Genomic DNA, 18,081 nt, shown 5'->3' on the forward strand with positions numbered 1-18,081 from the left:
TGACATCATGGGAAATTCAAAAGAAATCAGCAAAGACCTCAGGAAAGAAATTGTGGACCTCCACATGTCTAGTTCATCCTTCATCTGTACAAACAATAGTATGCAAGTATAAACACCATGGGACATCACAGCCATCATAGTGCTCAGGAAGGAGACTCCTTCTGTCTCCTAGAGATAAATGTAGTTTGGTGCGAAAAGTGCAAATCAATCCCAGAACAACAGCAAATAACCTTGTGAAGATGCTGGAGGAAACCGGTAGACAAGTATCTATATCCACAGTAAAACGAGTCCTATATAGATATAACGTGAAAGGCTGCTCTGCAAGGAAGATGCCACTGGTCCAAAACCACCATAAAAAAGCCAGAATACAGTTGGGGACAAATATCTTACTTTTTGGAGAAATGTCTTTTGGTTTAATGAAACAAAAATGACCATTGTTATGTTTGGAGAAAAAAGGGTGAGACTTCCAAGCTGAAGGACATCATCCCAACCGTGAAGCATGGGGGTGGCAGCATCATGTTGTGGGGGTGCTTTGCTGCAGGAGGGACTGCTGTACTTCACAAAATAGATGACATCATGAAAATTATGTGGATCTATTGAAGCAACATCTCAAGACATTAGCCAGGAAGTTAAAGCTCGGTCACAAATGGGTCTCACACAAAGCCCTGACAATTCGATAGAATATTTGTGGGCAGAACTGAAAAAGCTTGTGCGAGCAAGCAGGCCTACAAACCTGACAGTTACACCAGTTCTATATGGAGGAATGGGCCAAAATTCCAGCAACTTATTGTGAGAAGCTTGTGGATGTCTACCCAAAACGTTTGACCCAAGTTAAACAATTTAAAGGTAATGACACCAAATACTAACAAAGTGTATGTAAACTTGTGATCCACTGAGAATGTGATGAAAGAAAAGCTGAAATAAATCATTCTCTCTACTATTATTCTGACATTTCACATTCTTAAAATAAAGTAGTGATCCTAACTGACCTAAGACAGGGTTAAGACTATTAAATGTCAGGAATTGTGAAAAGTTTAAATGTAATTGGCTAAGGTGTATGTAAACTTCTGACTTCAATTGTATTTGCATGTTATTACCAACATATTTAAGATTTACTGTATATTAGGATGTATATTAGAAATTCTTGAAATAAATCCCTCTTTCAACTCTGTTTTAGGTTGTGTACTTCACTGCTACGTTCCCTTATTTCATACTGTTTGCTTTGCTGATCAATAATATCCAGCTGCCTGGAGCTATAGATGGCATCCTCTTCTTCCTCATGCCAAACTGGAGCAAGCTCTTGGAAGTCCAGGTGAGGTAATCTTTTTTTTTTTTTTTTTTTTAGTTTAGGCTATTTTTAGAATCATTTGGCAAGTAATACTTGCATAAGTCAAGTGTTAAAAAAACAAAACAAGAAACCACAAGTCAAGGATTTCTTACAGCGTAAACGCAACTTACCATATCATTACCACACATGTAAGTAACATTTTGGTCATGTTTTTTGGTGGCTCACTGCACTGGAAAAAACATGTTTAATTGGTGCTTGGTTAAACCATAACCTTAGCCCCAGCTGATCTATAAAAACAACAATACTTCATGTAGACAACAAACACACATGGTAAAGAAAACATGAGGTATAGTGTGGTTTTCTGTTTTGCCTAAAGTAATGCATTATTTGATAACAAATATGGTCACAATTGATCCCAAAAGAATGCTGTATATGTTTAATGTGAACTCTTTATATTTCACCTTTCAGGTTTGGGTCAACGCTGCTGCTCAGATATTTAACTCTATTGGAATCTCCTTTGGTTCTATGATATCTATGGCCAGTTACAACAAGTACAACAACAACATTCTCCGGTGAGGGAAATTACAATTTAGATTTGTAGTTGTAAAGGTAACTGTATTGGGATGTCAAAACCACATAAATATTTGGACTTGGATGAATTTCACTTAGGTGAGGGACTTTTTCTCATCCTAGTAGCTCTGTTTTGATCAGACTTGATGATAATGATGATCACTTCTTGGGAGCTCTGATTTCGCACACTAGAATACATACTACACAAACATGCATATAAATGCACAGTGCACAGCCCAAGTGAACACTCAGTTCTTTGGTTAATCATTATGTTATCACAAAAATTGGTTCTTATTTTTGTCAGCAAAACAGTGACTTTGCTTCACTGTTCAGTGGAAAATAAAATCATGTCAACTAGTCATGTTAAACAAGATAATTTGAACTTGTGTGCATCTGTAACATAATTTTAGATGTAGATAAATCTGCTCTGTTTGTTACTGAACTGATTTGTTAACTATTATTTCTAAAACTGAAACAAAAAAATAGAAAGTAAATACAGTATGTAATGTGTAATGAAAAAAAATCAATTTCTGAAACTAAAACAGAACTGAAATTTCATGTAAATTTCAAGATATTAAAAAAATAAGTCATTCGAAAATCCAAAACATACTTTCTCTGCAGTTCATTGCACTGTTCTCAGTTAAATGGGTCAGTGAATTTAATCTCAAATTAAAGAGACCAAGCTTTTCAATTTTATTCATTTTTATATCATTCTTTTACATAAGGCTGTTATAAAAAAGAAATGGCTGTAAAACTGTCTTTCACAAAGGGTGACATGGTCTAAATGTTATAATTTCAAATGAAAAAACACTTAAACATAACCCACAAAGCCTGCTAGAATTTTTTAAAAGGGATAGTTCATCCATAAATTCTGTAAACATTTACTCCATTACCATTTCGTATGACTTGTTTAATTGTCAATACAATGCAAGTCAATGGGGTCCAAAACTTTCAAGCTCCACAAGATGTTGTGTTGATGTAGTGGCACTAGGGGTCGCTCCTGGGAGCCCCAGACATATCTGATCTTTGAGAAAAGGCCAATGAAAATTGGCGAGTGGAATTTGCATGCCACTTCCCTGGACATACGGGTATATAAGGAGCTGTAATGCAAACACTCCTTCAGGTTTTGCACCGAGGAGTCGAGACAAGGTCCCGGCCATTTCAGTGGGTAGTTCAGTGTTGTGGCAGGAGGGACAGGGCTTTAGAGTGGGAATACGACACATGGTCTTATCGAGTCCGGTCGGAAGCATGTCATATGGAAGGGTCCTGTAGTAGATCCTACCCGAAGGGGGGGGAGTTACTATAAGCATAGTGACCGGGGACAGAGAGGTCTCTGTCATATACGTCACACAGGGTTATCAATGGGATAACCAATGCATATGGAGCACCTACCCCAGTTCTCCGAAAACTCACCATCCAAAGGGCTAAGGAGGAAGGACATCCAGGGTCCACACCTTTGTGAACACAACTGGGAGGAGCGCACGTCTTCGCCTCAAGGTAGGGGAAGACGCTATATGCAAGTGGTACACCTGGCCGGCTCTCCCGAGACTTACTAACCTGACAACACACGGGACAAAACCGGCTCAACCCGGTGGTTGTAGAACCTCGCAAAGGTGTTCGGTGTTGTCCAGCCCGCTGCTCTACAAATGTCTGCTAGAGAGGCGGCGTTGGTCAGAGCCCAGGTAGAATGGGTGCGCAGAACCGCATAGGGTGGCACGTCCTGCGCGTGATATGCCATAGCGATGGCGTTAATGACCTATTGGGCGATCCTCTGTTTGGAGACAGTGCTTCCTTTTCTGCTGTCCACTGAAGCAGACAAAGAGCTGTTTGGAGCTTCTAAAGCTCTGCGTGCGATCCAAGTAGGTGCGCAAAGCATGCACTGGACACAGCAATGGACTTCACTGGAATTCACCGCAGTGAAGCGGACGCCGTTGAACCTGGGCGGGCACCCGGCGAACTGAATTGCATAGCCAAGTTGGAAAGTCCTGATCAGACACCGTGACTGGTTCGGGAGCGCGAGCCACGTCCCCAAGCTCCGCGCATGGGGGACCAAGGAAACAATCGAGTTGGATGTACTGGCGGGTAGGGCCTCACGACGGGGCAGAGTCTGAGGTGCCGCTTGTGGCCATACCGAGTCCAGGAACATCAAAGCACTTACCAAGGCTCCTTATAACCACTCCCAGAACAGCCTGGGACGGGAGAGGAAGAAATCCGTCCTCCTGACCCGTGGACGCCATCACATCGGTGGTGGATTTGTGACATATCTGGGCGCACGGGGGCTGGATCCCCGCCTCCGGGGCGCCGAACCTCCCAGAGAGAAACTGTGCCTGGCGGTCGTGATAACAGCTGCCATGGACACGGACTGAGGCCCAGGAAGTAAGGAAACTGCTCCTTTCTTAAAATGTGGGTACCGCAGCCCTTGGGGTGTGCAGCGAAATGATAAGAAAAGGTAAACAAGGATCCACCGCCCAGCCCTCCAACAAGGGAAGGATTGGTGCTCTTACCAGCTCCTGTGCAGCGTGTCTCCAACTTCGTGATGTCTGCTTTCTGCGGGTGGCTCCACGCAGAGGCCGCCCTTTTGTTGCTGCCACAGGGGGACCCTTGGCGATGAGCAGACTGGGTGCGGGACCATGAGTTGCACCGGGACAGGATGTGTTGTAAGGTCCTCATCTGCTTTTTGACCTCTGAGGATTGCTGGCTGAAATCCTCTGTGAATAGGCCAACCTGGGAGATTGGAGCATCAAGGAATCGTACCTTGTCAGCCTTCTTTGACTTGACCAGGTTGAGCCTATGCTCTCATAATCATGCTCTCATGGTGAGTGCATGACCTGTCCATGGGCAACGCAGCGATAGTGGCCGTGGGAAATGGAGAGGTAACGATCGCAACCAGGAAATATACACAAACGGAAAAGGCATCTTTAAAAAGGCGCTCTCCCTGAGTGCCATTCTTTTAGAGGGGAAATATACTCTTTAGAGGAAGAATATACTCTTTTAGGCTGCTGAAGCGCTCAGGGGTGTTCTCTGCACTCAACTGGTGCAAGAGGGGGAGAAGCCGCTGTAATGCGCTGTAAATCCAACAGCTTTACTGGTCTCTGAGATGAATGGATCAGCTGATTAATACAGCTCTGTGAATACAACTGCTCTGCTCCGAAGAAGTCTGAATGAGTGTTTGCATTCCAGCTCCTTATTTACCCGCATGTCCAGGGACATGCAAATTCTACTCGCCAATTTTCATTGGCCTTTTCTCATAGATTCCAGGAGCAACCACTAGTGTCACTACATCGACACTACATAGAGTGAGTGACAGAAGGGGAACAGAAGTTTTCAGTTTTCTATGTCATTGTAAAAATGCTCTATTAGAAGACATCAGATTGAAGCAGCTAATTACATGGGATTATTGAGATAATGACCGTTATAATCAAATGGTAGTGCCACATACAATAAAGCGGCCTTTTCTCTATGACTGATTAGACTGGAGTCTTTGTCTTGTGAATGTACATCATGTTAAATTCTATTCTAATATTACTATATCTTTCTGTTTAAAAGTTGAGCAGTTAGCAAATACATTACTAGTGTTAGTGTTTAGTGTTACATGAAACATCTGTAATAGGGCTTTTGCATGTATTCTGTTATCCAATAGTCGAAAAATAAATATGTCCTTTAATATCACATTATTCCATGCTGAGAAATGCCATGTGTCAACATAATTATTCATCTCTTGTTTTGCAGGGACACATTTATCGTTGCTCTTGCTAATTCAGCCACCAGTATCCTGGCCAGCTTTGTGATTTTCTCTGCCATCGGGTACATGGCCCACATTCACAATCTGCCTGTGGATGACATTGCCACAGATGGTAAGTTTGTTCTTTAGATTTTTCTTTCCTTCTTATTATCAGTTTCTGCAGCTGTGGACCCTGAATTGCTATGTTTCCTTGTGTTGACAAGAAGGAAATTCATTGAATCTCTTGGTCTTACAAGGTCTGAATTTATTACCTGCTTGATTGCTTCGTCTGAGTTTTAAAGAGATGGTTCACCCAAAAATGAAAATTATTTGATCATGATGTTGTTCTAAACCCGTATGACTTTCTTTCTTCCGTGAAACACAAAAGATGATGTTTGGTAGAATGTTAGCCTCAGTCACCATTCACTTTCATTATTTGCAAAAAAGATTAAATGAAAGTGAATGTTACTAAGGTTAACATTCTGCCTAACATAATTTGTGTTTTTCACAAATTATACCAAAAAGTACCAAAAGTAACAGTCAGTATCTGGTGTGGCCAACAGCTGCATTAAGTACTGCAGTGAATCTCCTCCTCATGGACTTCACCAGATTTGCCATCTCCCCTGGTGAGATAAAACCGCAACTTGTCAGTGAAGAGCACTTTTTGCCAGTCCTGTCTGGTCCAGCGAATGTGGGTTTGTGCCCATAGGTGACTTTGTTGCCGGTGATGTCTGTTAAGGACCTGCCTTACAACAGGCCCACAAGCCCTCAGTATGTGTGTGTGGGTGTGTGTTTACCTGCAGGGCCTGGTCTGGTGTTTGTGGTGTATCCTGAGGTCTTATCCACTATGCCCATCTCACAGCTTTGGGCTCCTCTGTTTTTTATCATGCTACTCTGCCTCGGACTGGACAGTCAGGTAGAGTAGGATTCAAACCACTCAAAATACGTACACACGCATACATAGAATCCAAAATGAACTCATGCCAAGCACCAAATGCCATTGACCATTAAATAAAGTGACTGGATTTTGTTGATACAGATAACTAAGGCTGTCAAATTAAAATTTGAATAGTAGATGAATTTAAGATAAAAATGCGCATTCTTATGCCAAAATGAGCTTTCAAAGTTGATGCATGCCGATGACTGACAGTTCAGACCAGTCCCTTTCTTGGGATTCATCTTAAAAGCTGAATTTCCATTTAAATTGTTACTGCATCACATAACATAAATGCATCACTCCTGCGTGAGACGCTGATAAAACAGCAAGACATGGTGCAACAGTCAAAGACATATTTCAAGTGCATGCTTACATGGAACAAAAGTCAAGGAGGGCTTTTTCAGTTGTGTTTAACAATGCTATGGATATATATATATATATATATATATATATATATATATATATATATATATATATATATAAATAAATATATATATATATATATATATATATATATATATAAAATATATATATATATATATATATATATATATATATAAATATATATATATATATATATATATATATATATATATATATATATATATATATTCTATTTTTTTTTAACCAGATGAGGTTTCATTGTTGGAAACACGATACATGTGCTGATGGGTCACAATTCCATAGTCTAATTTTTCTTTGCATGCCCTCAATTCAGTTAGAAAACTTGATTATCTAATCATAAAAAAAAATGCTTTGAAGTGAGGATAAAAATATGGATTCATATTTTTAACGATGAAAGATTTAGATAATGCAAATCCATACGTGATTGTTTATATTTCACCTCTAGAGGCCGCTGTAATACTGTAGAATCAAGCCATTCTCCAGTGACAGCCACCAATAACTGGTAATTCCATTAAGCAACTATCGGCATCGATTAATTGGGAAAAAAAAAAAGTTTTTTTAGTTGATGCATCACGAAGAGAATTGCTAATAAATGATGCTGTGTGTTACACAATTTATTTTTCTGTCTTCACATCATCTACAATTAATAATATCTGAACAATTCCGTTGTCATATGAACAAAAATATATGTTTAAAGAAATAATGTGAAATGTAGTTTTGCATTGGTAAGGAGTACATTTTGGACCCTGTGCATACACATTTCTATTGGTACTTTAGTTTACATGTTCACATGTACACCGTTTATGTATCTGTGCAGTTTGCCATGGTGGAAGTGGCTGTAACATTCATCATGGATGGTTTTGGCAAGAAAGTTTTGCAAGTTTTTAAGAGGAAGGAGCTGATTGTTCTGGCGGTGTGCAGTACTGGCTTCCTGCTGGGGATTCCTCACATTTCCAGGGTAAACATGCTCTAGTTTACTTTATAAACATCTGTTGAATTCTTGTGGTTTAGATTTTAATGCAAAACATAACATTTACACAGCGATTTCTGGAACACTTGACCAAAATTAACAGAAGTGATTAGGAATGAATAAGACAACTGACCCTCATTTCAATACTAATGATACAATTTGTGTGTACAGGGTGGGATATATGTGTTTCAGCTGATGGATCACTACACAGCAGTGGTATCACTGATGTTTTTGGCCTTCTTCGAGGTGTTCGCTGTCACTCTTATATTTGGTAAATATCACAGTTCATTCTTCACAGCAGATCATAAAATCAAAATGTGACGACTGCTGCCAGCATGTTGCCACTTTACTGCTGATCCTGTTTAGATATGATAATTCATGCTTTTCCATTTCTCTCTCTTATGCAGGAGTGAAACGGCTCAGTGTAATGGTGGAGAACATGCTGGGAAAGAAACCAAATCTTTTCTTCCGTGTGTGCTGGCAGTTTCTGTCACCCATGCTTGTATTGGTGAGTAGAAAACCAGCAAACCGTACCACACATGTCTCAGTGTTGGGGAATAACTAAAAGTTGCGATTTATACAATTTATATTTTCTCAGAAGTGTGCCAGGATCTAATATTATTGGATTACTTTCTACTACTACTTACTTATAAAGGTATCAGTGCTAGGAAGATGAGAACTGCAGTGTTCAGAGGGGAAATTCATATTCATTTAAAAAAGAAATTCAGGATAAATAAGTGTTGTAATGGATTGTTTTCTTTTTTTCTGCAGGGTATTCTGATCTCCAGTATTTTTCAGTATATTCCAGCTCGATACGGTAAGTCATACACATACCCGGTGTGGGCAGAAGTGGTGGGCTGGTTCATCTCTCTCTTCTCCATCATCTGGATCCCATTGGGGGCTCTGCACGAGCTCTGGACAACCAAAGGATCTCTGCTGCAGGTATGTGCAATGCATTCACTCACACTATTTAAATACATGTCTTGGTTCTTAATGCCAAAAGTAACCCAGTGCCTCTCTCTCTGTCGCAGAGGTTGAAAGTGTCCTTAACTCCGACTGTAGATCTGGAGCCTGTCTCAGAGAAACCAGCTGTGGAGTCCATTGCGTTGTTAACTACCCCTTAGACAGTGTCTAAGGGGTAGTTAACAACGCATTGTCTCCACAGGGGGTGCACAGTGTGTGTGTGTTCTTAAATGTGTTTACTGTGTTAGAGTAGCTCTGCTTAAACTGAGAAAATAAATACTTAATATGTCAAATATTTTTAGTTTATTATATTTGAGATTTCTGCTGAATAGTACAAACCATAATAATGGTCGCAGAATTACAATATGCCATTAATTGTATGGAAATATTTTACTAGTTTACGAGAATATATTGAAAAATATGGGAGTAGTGGTGGTGGTGGTGTAGTGGTCTAAGCACATAACTGGTAATCAGAAGGACGCTGGTTTGAGCCCCACAGTCACCACCATTGTGTCCTTGAGCAAGACACTTAATCCAGGTTGCTCCGGGGGGATTGTCCCTGTAAAAAGTGCTCTGTAAGTCGCTTTAGATAAAAGCGTCTGCCAAATGCATAAATGTAGTTACAATTTTTTTATTGTTTTTATAAATTACTTTTTATGTATTTTTTTTTACATGTATTTAATTATTTTATATCTTTATTCAGAGCACTGTTCCACAGCTTTATAATGTACAAAGAGAACTTCTTTAATGTTAGACATTCAAGCTTGAATGCATTTTTTTTAAATCTAAAATATATCTGACAATGTAATGAGGGAGAGAGCGAGATGACAAGTTTCAAAGAGTAAATATTGGAAAGTCTACCACTGTTATGTGTGTGGGAAGCAGGAGAAGGCAGACGGGTGGTTTGGATCCAAATGCGGTTTTAATTATAAATAACAAATAAGCAAACACAAAGAAAAGTCCACGATGGGAAAAATTAACTCTAACACAAAAGAACACACAGCTGGTAGAAAATCCACAAAGGGCTGGAAACATGGGCAAAGGCATGACATGAAACGATACAACGAACGACAAAGGAAAAGGAAAACAACAGGGTTTAAATACACAGACACAATGAAGACTAAACGAGACACAGTTGAGAACAATGATGAGTGCAGGCAGTGAGGGAGGCCGGGAATTGTGGGAATTGTAGTTCTTTAGACAAAGACAAGTGAAACATGGAGCTGACAACAAGGAAAACGTGATATGGAACTGGATAAGTGACATGTGAAACAGAAAACACGGGGCAGACAACACGGGAACGTAACAACCACATCTTAAGTCTACATATAATATATCTTTTGAAACCCTTAGTTAAAGAATTTAAAAAAACAGAAGTGATGTTTATAATGTTAGGTAGAAAATACTTCCAAAATACTTTCCAAAAACTGTTTGGTGTCACTGCACCAAATTCCTTCACAGAACATCCATGAATTTCCATGAAATTCTTATATTCCAAGTTCTCAAATGTAAACATCACCTTGTTGTGGATACAACATGCATTCAGATTCTATAGATTATAGAAAAGAGAAATATAGAAAAGCTGCTTTCTGAGTGTCAATGATGCATTTGTGTTCACAGAGGAGCATGGACTAATTTATATGAACTAAAACTCACATTTAGAACTGACAGCTTTTCGATTACTTGTCACTTTTGCCATTTAGTTACGATCTTGAACATTTACTATGACCCATATTAAAACATATTCAAAGGTTTAACTGGCAAAAAACTTACACATTATATTTGCCAAACATCCCTGATTTTGAAGCAAATTGAAGAAAAAGTAAAAGGTTGAAATGTAAAAATGTATGTGGCCTTTCAGACCTATGCATTTAGATGTAGACAACGATTTGACTGAAATCAAGGTTTACATTTAAAACTTCTTTTAATATTTTCCTTTAAATTTAGATTTTCCCATTTAGAGTAAAAAAATAAATAATAAAAAAATACATGTATAAGAAAGTTTAAAATAAAATTCTCAGAAAAATTTGCCAAAGATTATATCAAAATATCTGCTGATACCAAAATAAGAGCAGGACATGAATCGATTATTTATTTATTTATTAATTTTTTGAGGCATGGTAGTATTAAAATAGAAATATAAAAGTTATTCTGCCATGATTTATAGAACAGCATATTACAGATTAATCATTGAAAATGGTGTCCAAAATGGAAATAATTCTTCAATTGAACGATTCTACACTGATACATAATTATCACAACCTATTTTAATCTTTTTGTTTTTGTATATCATGAAATCACAGCTGTTTAGATAAAGTGTGTCCTTCTAACTACAACACTTTGCTTTTTTTTATTTTACTCTAGTTTAAAAAACAAAAAAAACTATTACTATTATCATGTTTTGTATTCATATTATCACGTCTCCGTTTGAATGAGTACTTTTATTTTGTTTTGTTTGGTAAGAACAAAATGTAGTACAGATTGATAATGGTCACTTATATTTAAACCGTTTATCTTTGTCGTGTTAATCATTTCTGTTGTATTTTCTCTGATTATCTATAAAGTTAAGAGAACCTTTTTTATATTTAAATTTGTTGTGTCATGACAGGCACAAAAAAGCAATATGTGGTCTCATCTAAATAAAAGGCATTGTTTTGTCATTTGCAGATCTGTTAAGCTGCTGTGTCTGTGTCTTCCATTCTGATATAATGTGTATTATTAGAGTAAGATGAAGTGTAGTACTGCAATTTTACCGCTTGATGACAGCAAAGCGACTGAAAGCAAGTCATTCATTTGTCACATGCACACGGTGCGAAGGCTGTGAAATGAATTTCCTGCAACTGCCTTTTCAAATTTAAACGTACACAGAACTAGAAAGAAGTATAAGAGCAAATTTAAAGAAGTTACAATGGGTAAGATGAACAAATTAATGTATGGTTAAAAGTATGTGGACATCCCCTTTTAATTACAATTTGTATTCCAGCCCCACCAATATGCATAAAATCAAGCATACAGCCATGCAATCTCTTTCGACAAACGTTTTAAGTACAGCGTGGTGTAACAAAGAGCTCCGTTACAATCAATGTGGCACTGTCATAGGATGCAACCAGTAAAATGTTTTTCTGAGTCTTTTGTGGAAGAACCTCACTGCCCTGAGTCCAGACCTGAACCCAACTGAACACTTCTGGAATGCAAATGTAATCTCACTAAGGCTTTTAATTGTATCTGAATGAGCGCAAATCCCCACATCTGAAGTGGAAAGCCTTCCTAGAATATTTGACACTTTTATAGCAGGAAAGGGAGGACCAACATTATATTAATCACCATGGTATAAACAAAATGCTATCTCCGTTCTGAAGGTCCATACAATGCAAGTGAATGGTGACTAGAACTTTTGAAGGTGCAAAAAGCAAATAAAGTCAGCATAAAAGTAATCCACACAACTCCAGTGGTTAAATCTGTTCAGAAGAGATATGATAGGTGTGGGTGAGAAATAGATCAATATTTAAGTCCTTTTTTATTATAAACTTTTATTTATAATGGGAAATGTCTACACATCCCTTTTTATATTGCTTCTGAATTATGGATTTAACTAATGGAGTTTTATGGATTAGTTTTATGCTGCCTTATGTGCATTTTGCACCTTCAAAGTTTAGCTATCATTCACTTGCATTGGATGGAACTACAGAGCTGAGATTTTTTTTTTTTCTACATATCTTTTTGTTCAGCAGAAGAAAAAGTCATAGACATCTTGGATGGCATTAGGTTGAGTAAATTATTGAATCATTTTCATTTTAGGGCGAGCTGTCCCTTTAAATACAAGTAATGCAAACATACTTTCATTAGCATGAAAGAGAAATGCTACTGTTATGGCAATACGTTTTGCCATAACATTTTGTAATAAGTCAGAATACAAGAAGCACAAGTGATATATTAGTTAAGAGTCAAGCATTTCCTGTGTTGTATAAATAAAGCAGAAAGAGGAAGCACTAATAGAAGTCAGTTGAGACAATTCTGTTGTGATGGCAGATCAATACCTCCCTCAGTGCAAGAGCAGTCTGGATGCCACCACAGCATCTCATTTATAGCCCACATCAAATCAATACACTGCAGCCTGCTGCAGAGAAGTGGCTCTGTGGGAGTGATATACCACACTGCTGTTAGTCGGTTGGGGCCTTTAAATAATAATTCAATAAACAGTAGAAAATTGTAATCACAAATGCAGTTAAAGGGGTCATGAAATGCTCTTTTCTTCTAGTTTTATTATCTTTTCTGAGGCCCACTAATATTGTTAGTTAAGTTTTTTTAAAGACATTAAAACAGTCATAAATTAGTAATATATGATCATTTTGCCCCCTCTCTGAAATGCTCAGTTTTGGGCTAATCGCCTCCTTTAAGCTTCAATTTAATCGCCCAATGTTATGATTGGATTGAATTGCACAGCCCCTCGATTAGAGGCATTTTTCAAACTTAATTGGAAGAAAACTAATAAGCACCAAAACATTATAAAACTAAATGTCAGGGTTTACACATAATGCACATCCAACACATGCATCCGAATATATTAAACTGTTCATCTCAAGCACAACATGCTGTTTACCATGAAAGCGTCCGTTGCGTCGCATTGCAGGACAGTAAACAGATGTCCCGTTCAATTTTGCACTGCACACGGTGGTGTTACTGCTGCCAACAGTGCTGGGTAGTAACAAATCACATGTAATCTGGATTGTGTAATCAGATTACAAAAATCAAGTGCTTGTAAATGGATTAAATTACATTTTGAAATACTCGTAATCAGACTACAGATACCTTTTTATAGATTATATTAACAAGGCAATGACCGTTAATTGTTCATAATTTATTGATCATTTTCATATCAGTATCATCATATTCTTAACCTGAAGTGCAATAGTCTGACTGATGAACAATTTGAGCAGTGCTCCTTTTACGTTACAACAGTCATATATGCACTGCAGCTAAGGAATAGGTGATGGAAGGTTACTAACTGGAAAGGGTTAAAATAAATGTGTCAGAGTTTTGAGCTGTTAGCTTTGACCTAGCAATGTCATTACTATTGATTTCAGGTTCATTGAATGAACTATATATATATATAATTTCTTACTACCTCACCAATGGTGTGCTCACACATTGAACTTTATTGTTTGAAAGGAATTAATGGATGCCATCTCTAAGGGTCCTGCCTGCTCTACTGCAAGTTCTACTGCAAAATGTGCAGCAATATGGAACAATGCCCATCACTCTACTGTTGCTGCTGATGCAGTGGTGTCCGATGTATGAAACTTGACATACAACTTTACACAATTGTTCCTTGTGTGACTCGGTGGAACTCTGGTGTTTTAAAATATTCTTGCTGTTCAAAAGATAATATCTTGTACCACAGCTTTTGTATAGGCAATGGACTATCATTTACATTTATGCATTTGGCAGACGCTTATCCAAAGCAATTTACAGTGCACTTATTACAGGGACAATCCCCCTGGAGCAACATGGAGTTAAGTGCCTTGCTCAAGGACACAATGGTGGTGGCAGTGGGGTTGAACCAGCAACCTTCTGATTAACAGTTATGTGCTTTAGCCCACTACGCCACCACCATCAATGTTTTGAATTATAAACTTTGTCCATGTACTGTCATTGCTGTTAGACTTAATATTTATTTAATTAATGTAATGTTTAATGGAATACATTTTCTTCCTCTTTGTACTTTTATGTTAAAATGATTATCCTTCTCAAATGCATGTGACATAAAATAAAATAGAATTAGGTTGAAAGTAATCCAAAATTAATCGGATTAGATTACCCCAAAAATGTAATCTATGAGATTACATTACTGTGTGTTTTTTTTTTTTTGTCTTGTACTTTGTAATCAGTACCTGATTACAATTCACAAGTATCGCCCCAGCACTGACTGCCAACAACACAAATACAGAGTTTGATACTTATCTGATTCCTTTAGGGTTGGTTCAAAATTATGACAAATTCTTTCAAGAAGTTTTGCATCATAAATGAACACTCAAAACACAGATGGCTGCTTCACATTTTAATATTAAATGCCACATTAATCTTTGCTGATCAAAGTTGAACGGAGAGATGGAAACTTAATTAAAAAGCTATTAAACAACAATGTATTAACAGAGTGTTCTTCACTGTCAAATGACACTGACCATCTCGAAATAAAGAAAGACAAACTCTGATGTAAAACAATCACAATAATTGAAAAGAACAGTTTGAAATAATTAATTTGCGGAAATGAGTCGGACTTCCCAAAACCATGGGTGACTGAGAATTTTGTTTCATATGCATTATTAATATAACAAAACAACAATGTTTATTTTTTTCTAAATCACAGACATGACTGTTGACGGCATGAATGAAAATGGCCAATCAGAGGCGTTTAAGTCACTGGCGCAGAAGAAGGGGGGGATTGCAGCATGAAGCATTTACATGTTTCTATTGATCATTGTATAAATAATTGGGGGTTGTACTTGCTTGTTTTGATCCCCCCACGACTAAGACCATAAGCCAAGATCCAGACCAAGACTTTAAGTCTTGAGACCCAGACCAAGACACTGGTCTCAAGGGGAGTTGAGACCAAGACCATAAGATCAAGACTCCAACTCTGCTTGCCACCGCATCTTTTAAAAGCGGCCTGAGATATGAATCAAGCAGTCAAAGACGTCTGTCTGTGCATGTTTATATAGGAAAACATTTAAATCCAGACAGGTACATGAATGTGTCCTATGAATGTCCACTTTGGATGAATCTCCCATGACAGGCCCATCTCTCTCCTCTTCACCTCTGTGAGTATCAGTGGGCGGGGCCAAGGGTGCATTGATGGAAAAATAGGTGTTGCATATGCAGATGTATTTGGTCCCCTTTGGTACTCGGTGTCACGAGTTCAACAAATTCCAAATGAGCCATTTTTGCAGCTTGGTTTAAATAAATGCTCTTTTTCTATTAAGGAGGAAGTTTTTTATAGTACAATGTACTCTTATATGTCAAAAGATCAAGGAAAATTGTATTACTCATGTCATGACCCCTTTAAAATCTCATATTTTTGTCACATAGAAATAGTTTTTGGTGTTTCCCATGTGCAGCAGTCAATGGCAGTGCCTGATCGTCTCACCCATCAGCCCACTACATAACCGACCAGCCCACTACGGGACCGGCTCACTGGGAAAAGTCCCAGTTCTCCCAAAGGCCAGTCCATCTCTGGGCTCAAATAATGTCTTAATAAAAATTTATTAATTCAGACATAGAAGAGTTAATGGATATAAAATGCAATTTGCTCTGTATGATAACATCAGAAGTCACTGGAAAGTCCCCCATCATAATTGAAAACAAAGTGTGTGTGTGTGTGTGTGTGTGTGTGTGTGTGTGTGTGTGTGTGTGTGTGCTTCACTATATTTTAGAGAGGACAACTGACTCCAAAAGTGAGCTAAATCTGACAGAATCTCCCTTTGGGGACTTTCAGGCACATTCTCAATTGGAAAATCATAATAATATAATTCAATAAGGCATGATACATAATTAGCAAATTCATAAATAAAGTAAATCGTTTTTATGAGTAAGGTGTGGGTAAGGCCAAGGGTTAGTCTATTTTATTTATAACTAGCTTTATATAAAACAGTAGAAGACTATAGGACAGTATGTCACAGTTTAGACAGCCAAGAACATTTGCATGTATATGTGTGCTTGCATAACAAAACAAAAAAAAATCTGTGTGGCTTTCGATCTTTGTGTGGCGTAGGGATTGATATCTTTGTGACTGACAGGACAGGGTGCAACGAGAGAGGAGCTGAGCTCTTTGGACAGCTGCCCTAGGACTTGGCTGACCTCTAGCTGACTCCTAGCTGACCTGTGGGGTACCTTTGCAAATGTACCCTAGCCAGATCTGCCTTCTTTTTCTCTTCTCCTCAGCATGGGTGAGCGCAGGTGCACTACAGTGGGGTAGATTCACTGCCAGTGAAAGGGGAAATCAACCATAAAGGGAAATGAAGAGACATGTCCCTCTCTTCCCCTCCACACACACTCTCTCTCTCACACACACACACGCACACAAACACACACACACACACACACACACACATACAGGCTGTTCTGATGGAAAAAATAGACAACGAGCATTGCGAGCATTTACATTGACTTTTCATAATTTACTTCACATAATCTCAAATGCTGGCTTCCCGTGAATCCACAATTGTGGCTATATTCAATATTGTGTATTATTCAAGGCCATTTGTCCAGTCTTAGCTAGTCAAGATGTGGACATCTATGTGAGACAAAGTCAGATACCATGGAATAAAAAATTCACAAATGAGATCTTTTTAATGTCTCAATTGATTCTTCATGAAAGCAATGATATTAAACTGAGTGCAAATTGAGACTTTAGCTTAAATTCAACATCTTAAATTATTATGCTGGGTTCATTACAAGCTTAATCAACAGCATTTGTGGCATAATGTTAATTACCACAAAAAATACTTTATATAAAAAAATGAAGAAGCAAAAATTGTGGTTAATTGCAATGGAAGCGAATGAGGACAATATGTAAACGTTAAAATACTGTTTCAAAAGTATAGCCACAATATGTAAATAATATATAATAAGAGTTAACATGATTTTAGTGTGATAAAATCTCTTACTAACCTTTTCTGTGTTAAGTTATATCCAATTTTACAACTTTGTTGCCATGACGATGTAACTTTCCATTTCACTCTCATTGCAAGAGCCTTTTTTTTTTTTTATTCGAAATTATGGTTTGTGTTAATTAACAAAAACTTGTACTGAACCCAGAATATTCCTCTAATGCACTTACCTGGTCTTACTGTGCACAATTCATCAGTGCATGTTATTCCAAGTAAAACAAATGTTTGTCTTCATAATCATTTTTCAAAATGTAATAACGCTCCGCCTCTAAAAAAAAGTTTCCTTTTCACCTGACATCACCAAGCACTCATATTTTTTTACCTGTCCCCTCCAAACACCTGTCATTTAGAGACATTTTCTACAGATAAATTCAAGTCCTGCGCTATAATTTTTTGTTCAGCAGATGCTATTTGCACCCTAGTGCAAATAAAGGTAGATAGATGCTATTTACACACCAGTTCAAATAGTTGCAAATATTATTTGCACTCCAACCGTGGTACAAATAATGGTAGATTCTGTTTGCACCTTGGCGCAAATAGTGCAGATACTATTAAATACAG

General features: G+C 37.8%; 1 protein-coding gene across 3 annotated transcripts in view; it reads left to right on the forward strand.

The window, feature by feature from the left end:
- The window catches only part of LOC127632116 (sodium- and chloride-dependent GABA transporter ine-like), a 36,501-nt gene extending 20,604 nt beyond the window's left edge, over positions 1–15,897 (forward strand). For 2 of the 3 annotated variants that reach the window (XM_052110645.1, XM_052110628.1), the window contains exons 5-13: positions 1,178–1,312; positions 1,757–1,860; positions 5,588–5,712; positions 6,383–6,495; positions 7,739–7,879; positions 8,063–8,162; positions 8,299–8,399; positions 8,663–8,833; positions 8,923–12,167. In XM_052110645.1, the coding sequence (XP_051966605.1) occupies positions 1,178–1,312; positions 1,757–1,860; positions 5,588–5,712; positions 6,383–6,495; positions 7,739–7,879; positions 8,063–8,162; positions 8,299–8,399; positions 8,663–8,833; positions 8,923–9,015 (1,083 nt within the window). In that variant the 3' untranslated portion in view covers positions 9,016–12,167. Of the gene's footprint in view, positions 1–1,177; positions 1,313–1,756; positions 1,861–5,587; positions 5,713–6,382; positions 6,496–7,738; positions 7,880–8,062; positions 8,163–8,298; positions 8,400–8,662; positions 8,834–8,922; positions 12,168–15,221 lie in introns of those variants that run through there. The other variant, XM_052110635.1, reaches the window with a different exon arrangement.
- Positions 15,898–18,081: the final 2,184 nt, after the last annotated feature.

This window comes from Xyrauchen texanus, chromosome 3 (assembly GCF_025860055.1).
Source record: "Xyrauchen texanus isolate HMW12.3.18 chromosome 3, RBS_HiC_50CHRs, whole genome shotgun sequence".
Classification (NCBI taxonomy): domain Eukaryota; kingdom Metazoa; phylum Chordata; class Actinopteri; order Cypriniformes; family Catostomidae; genus Xyrauchen; species Xyrauchen texanus.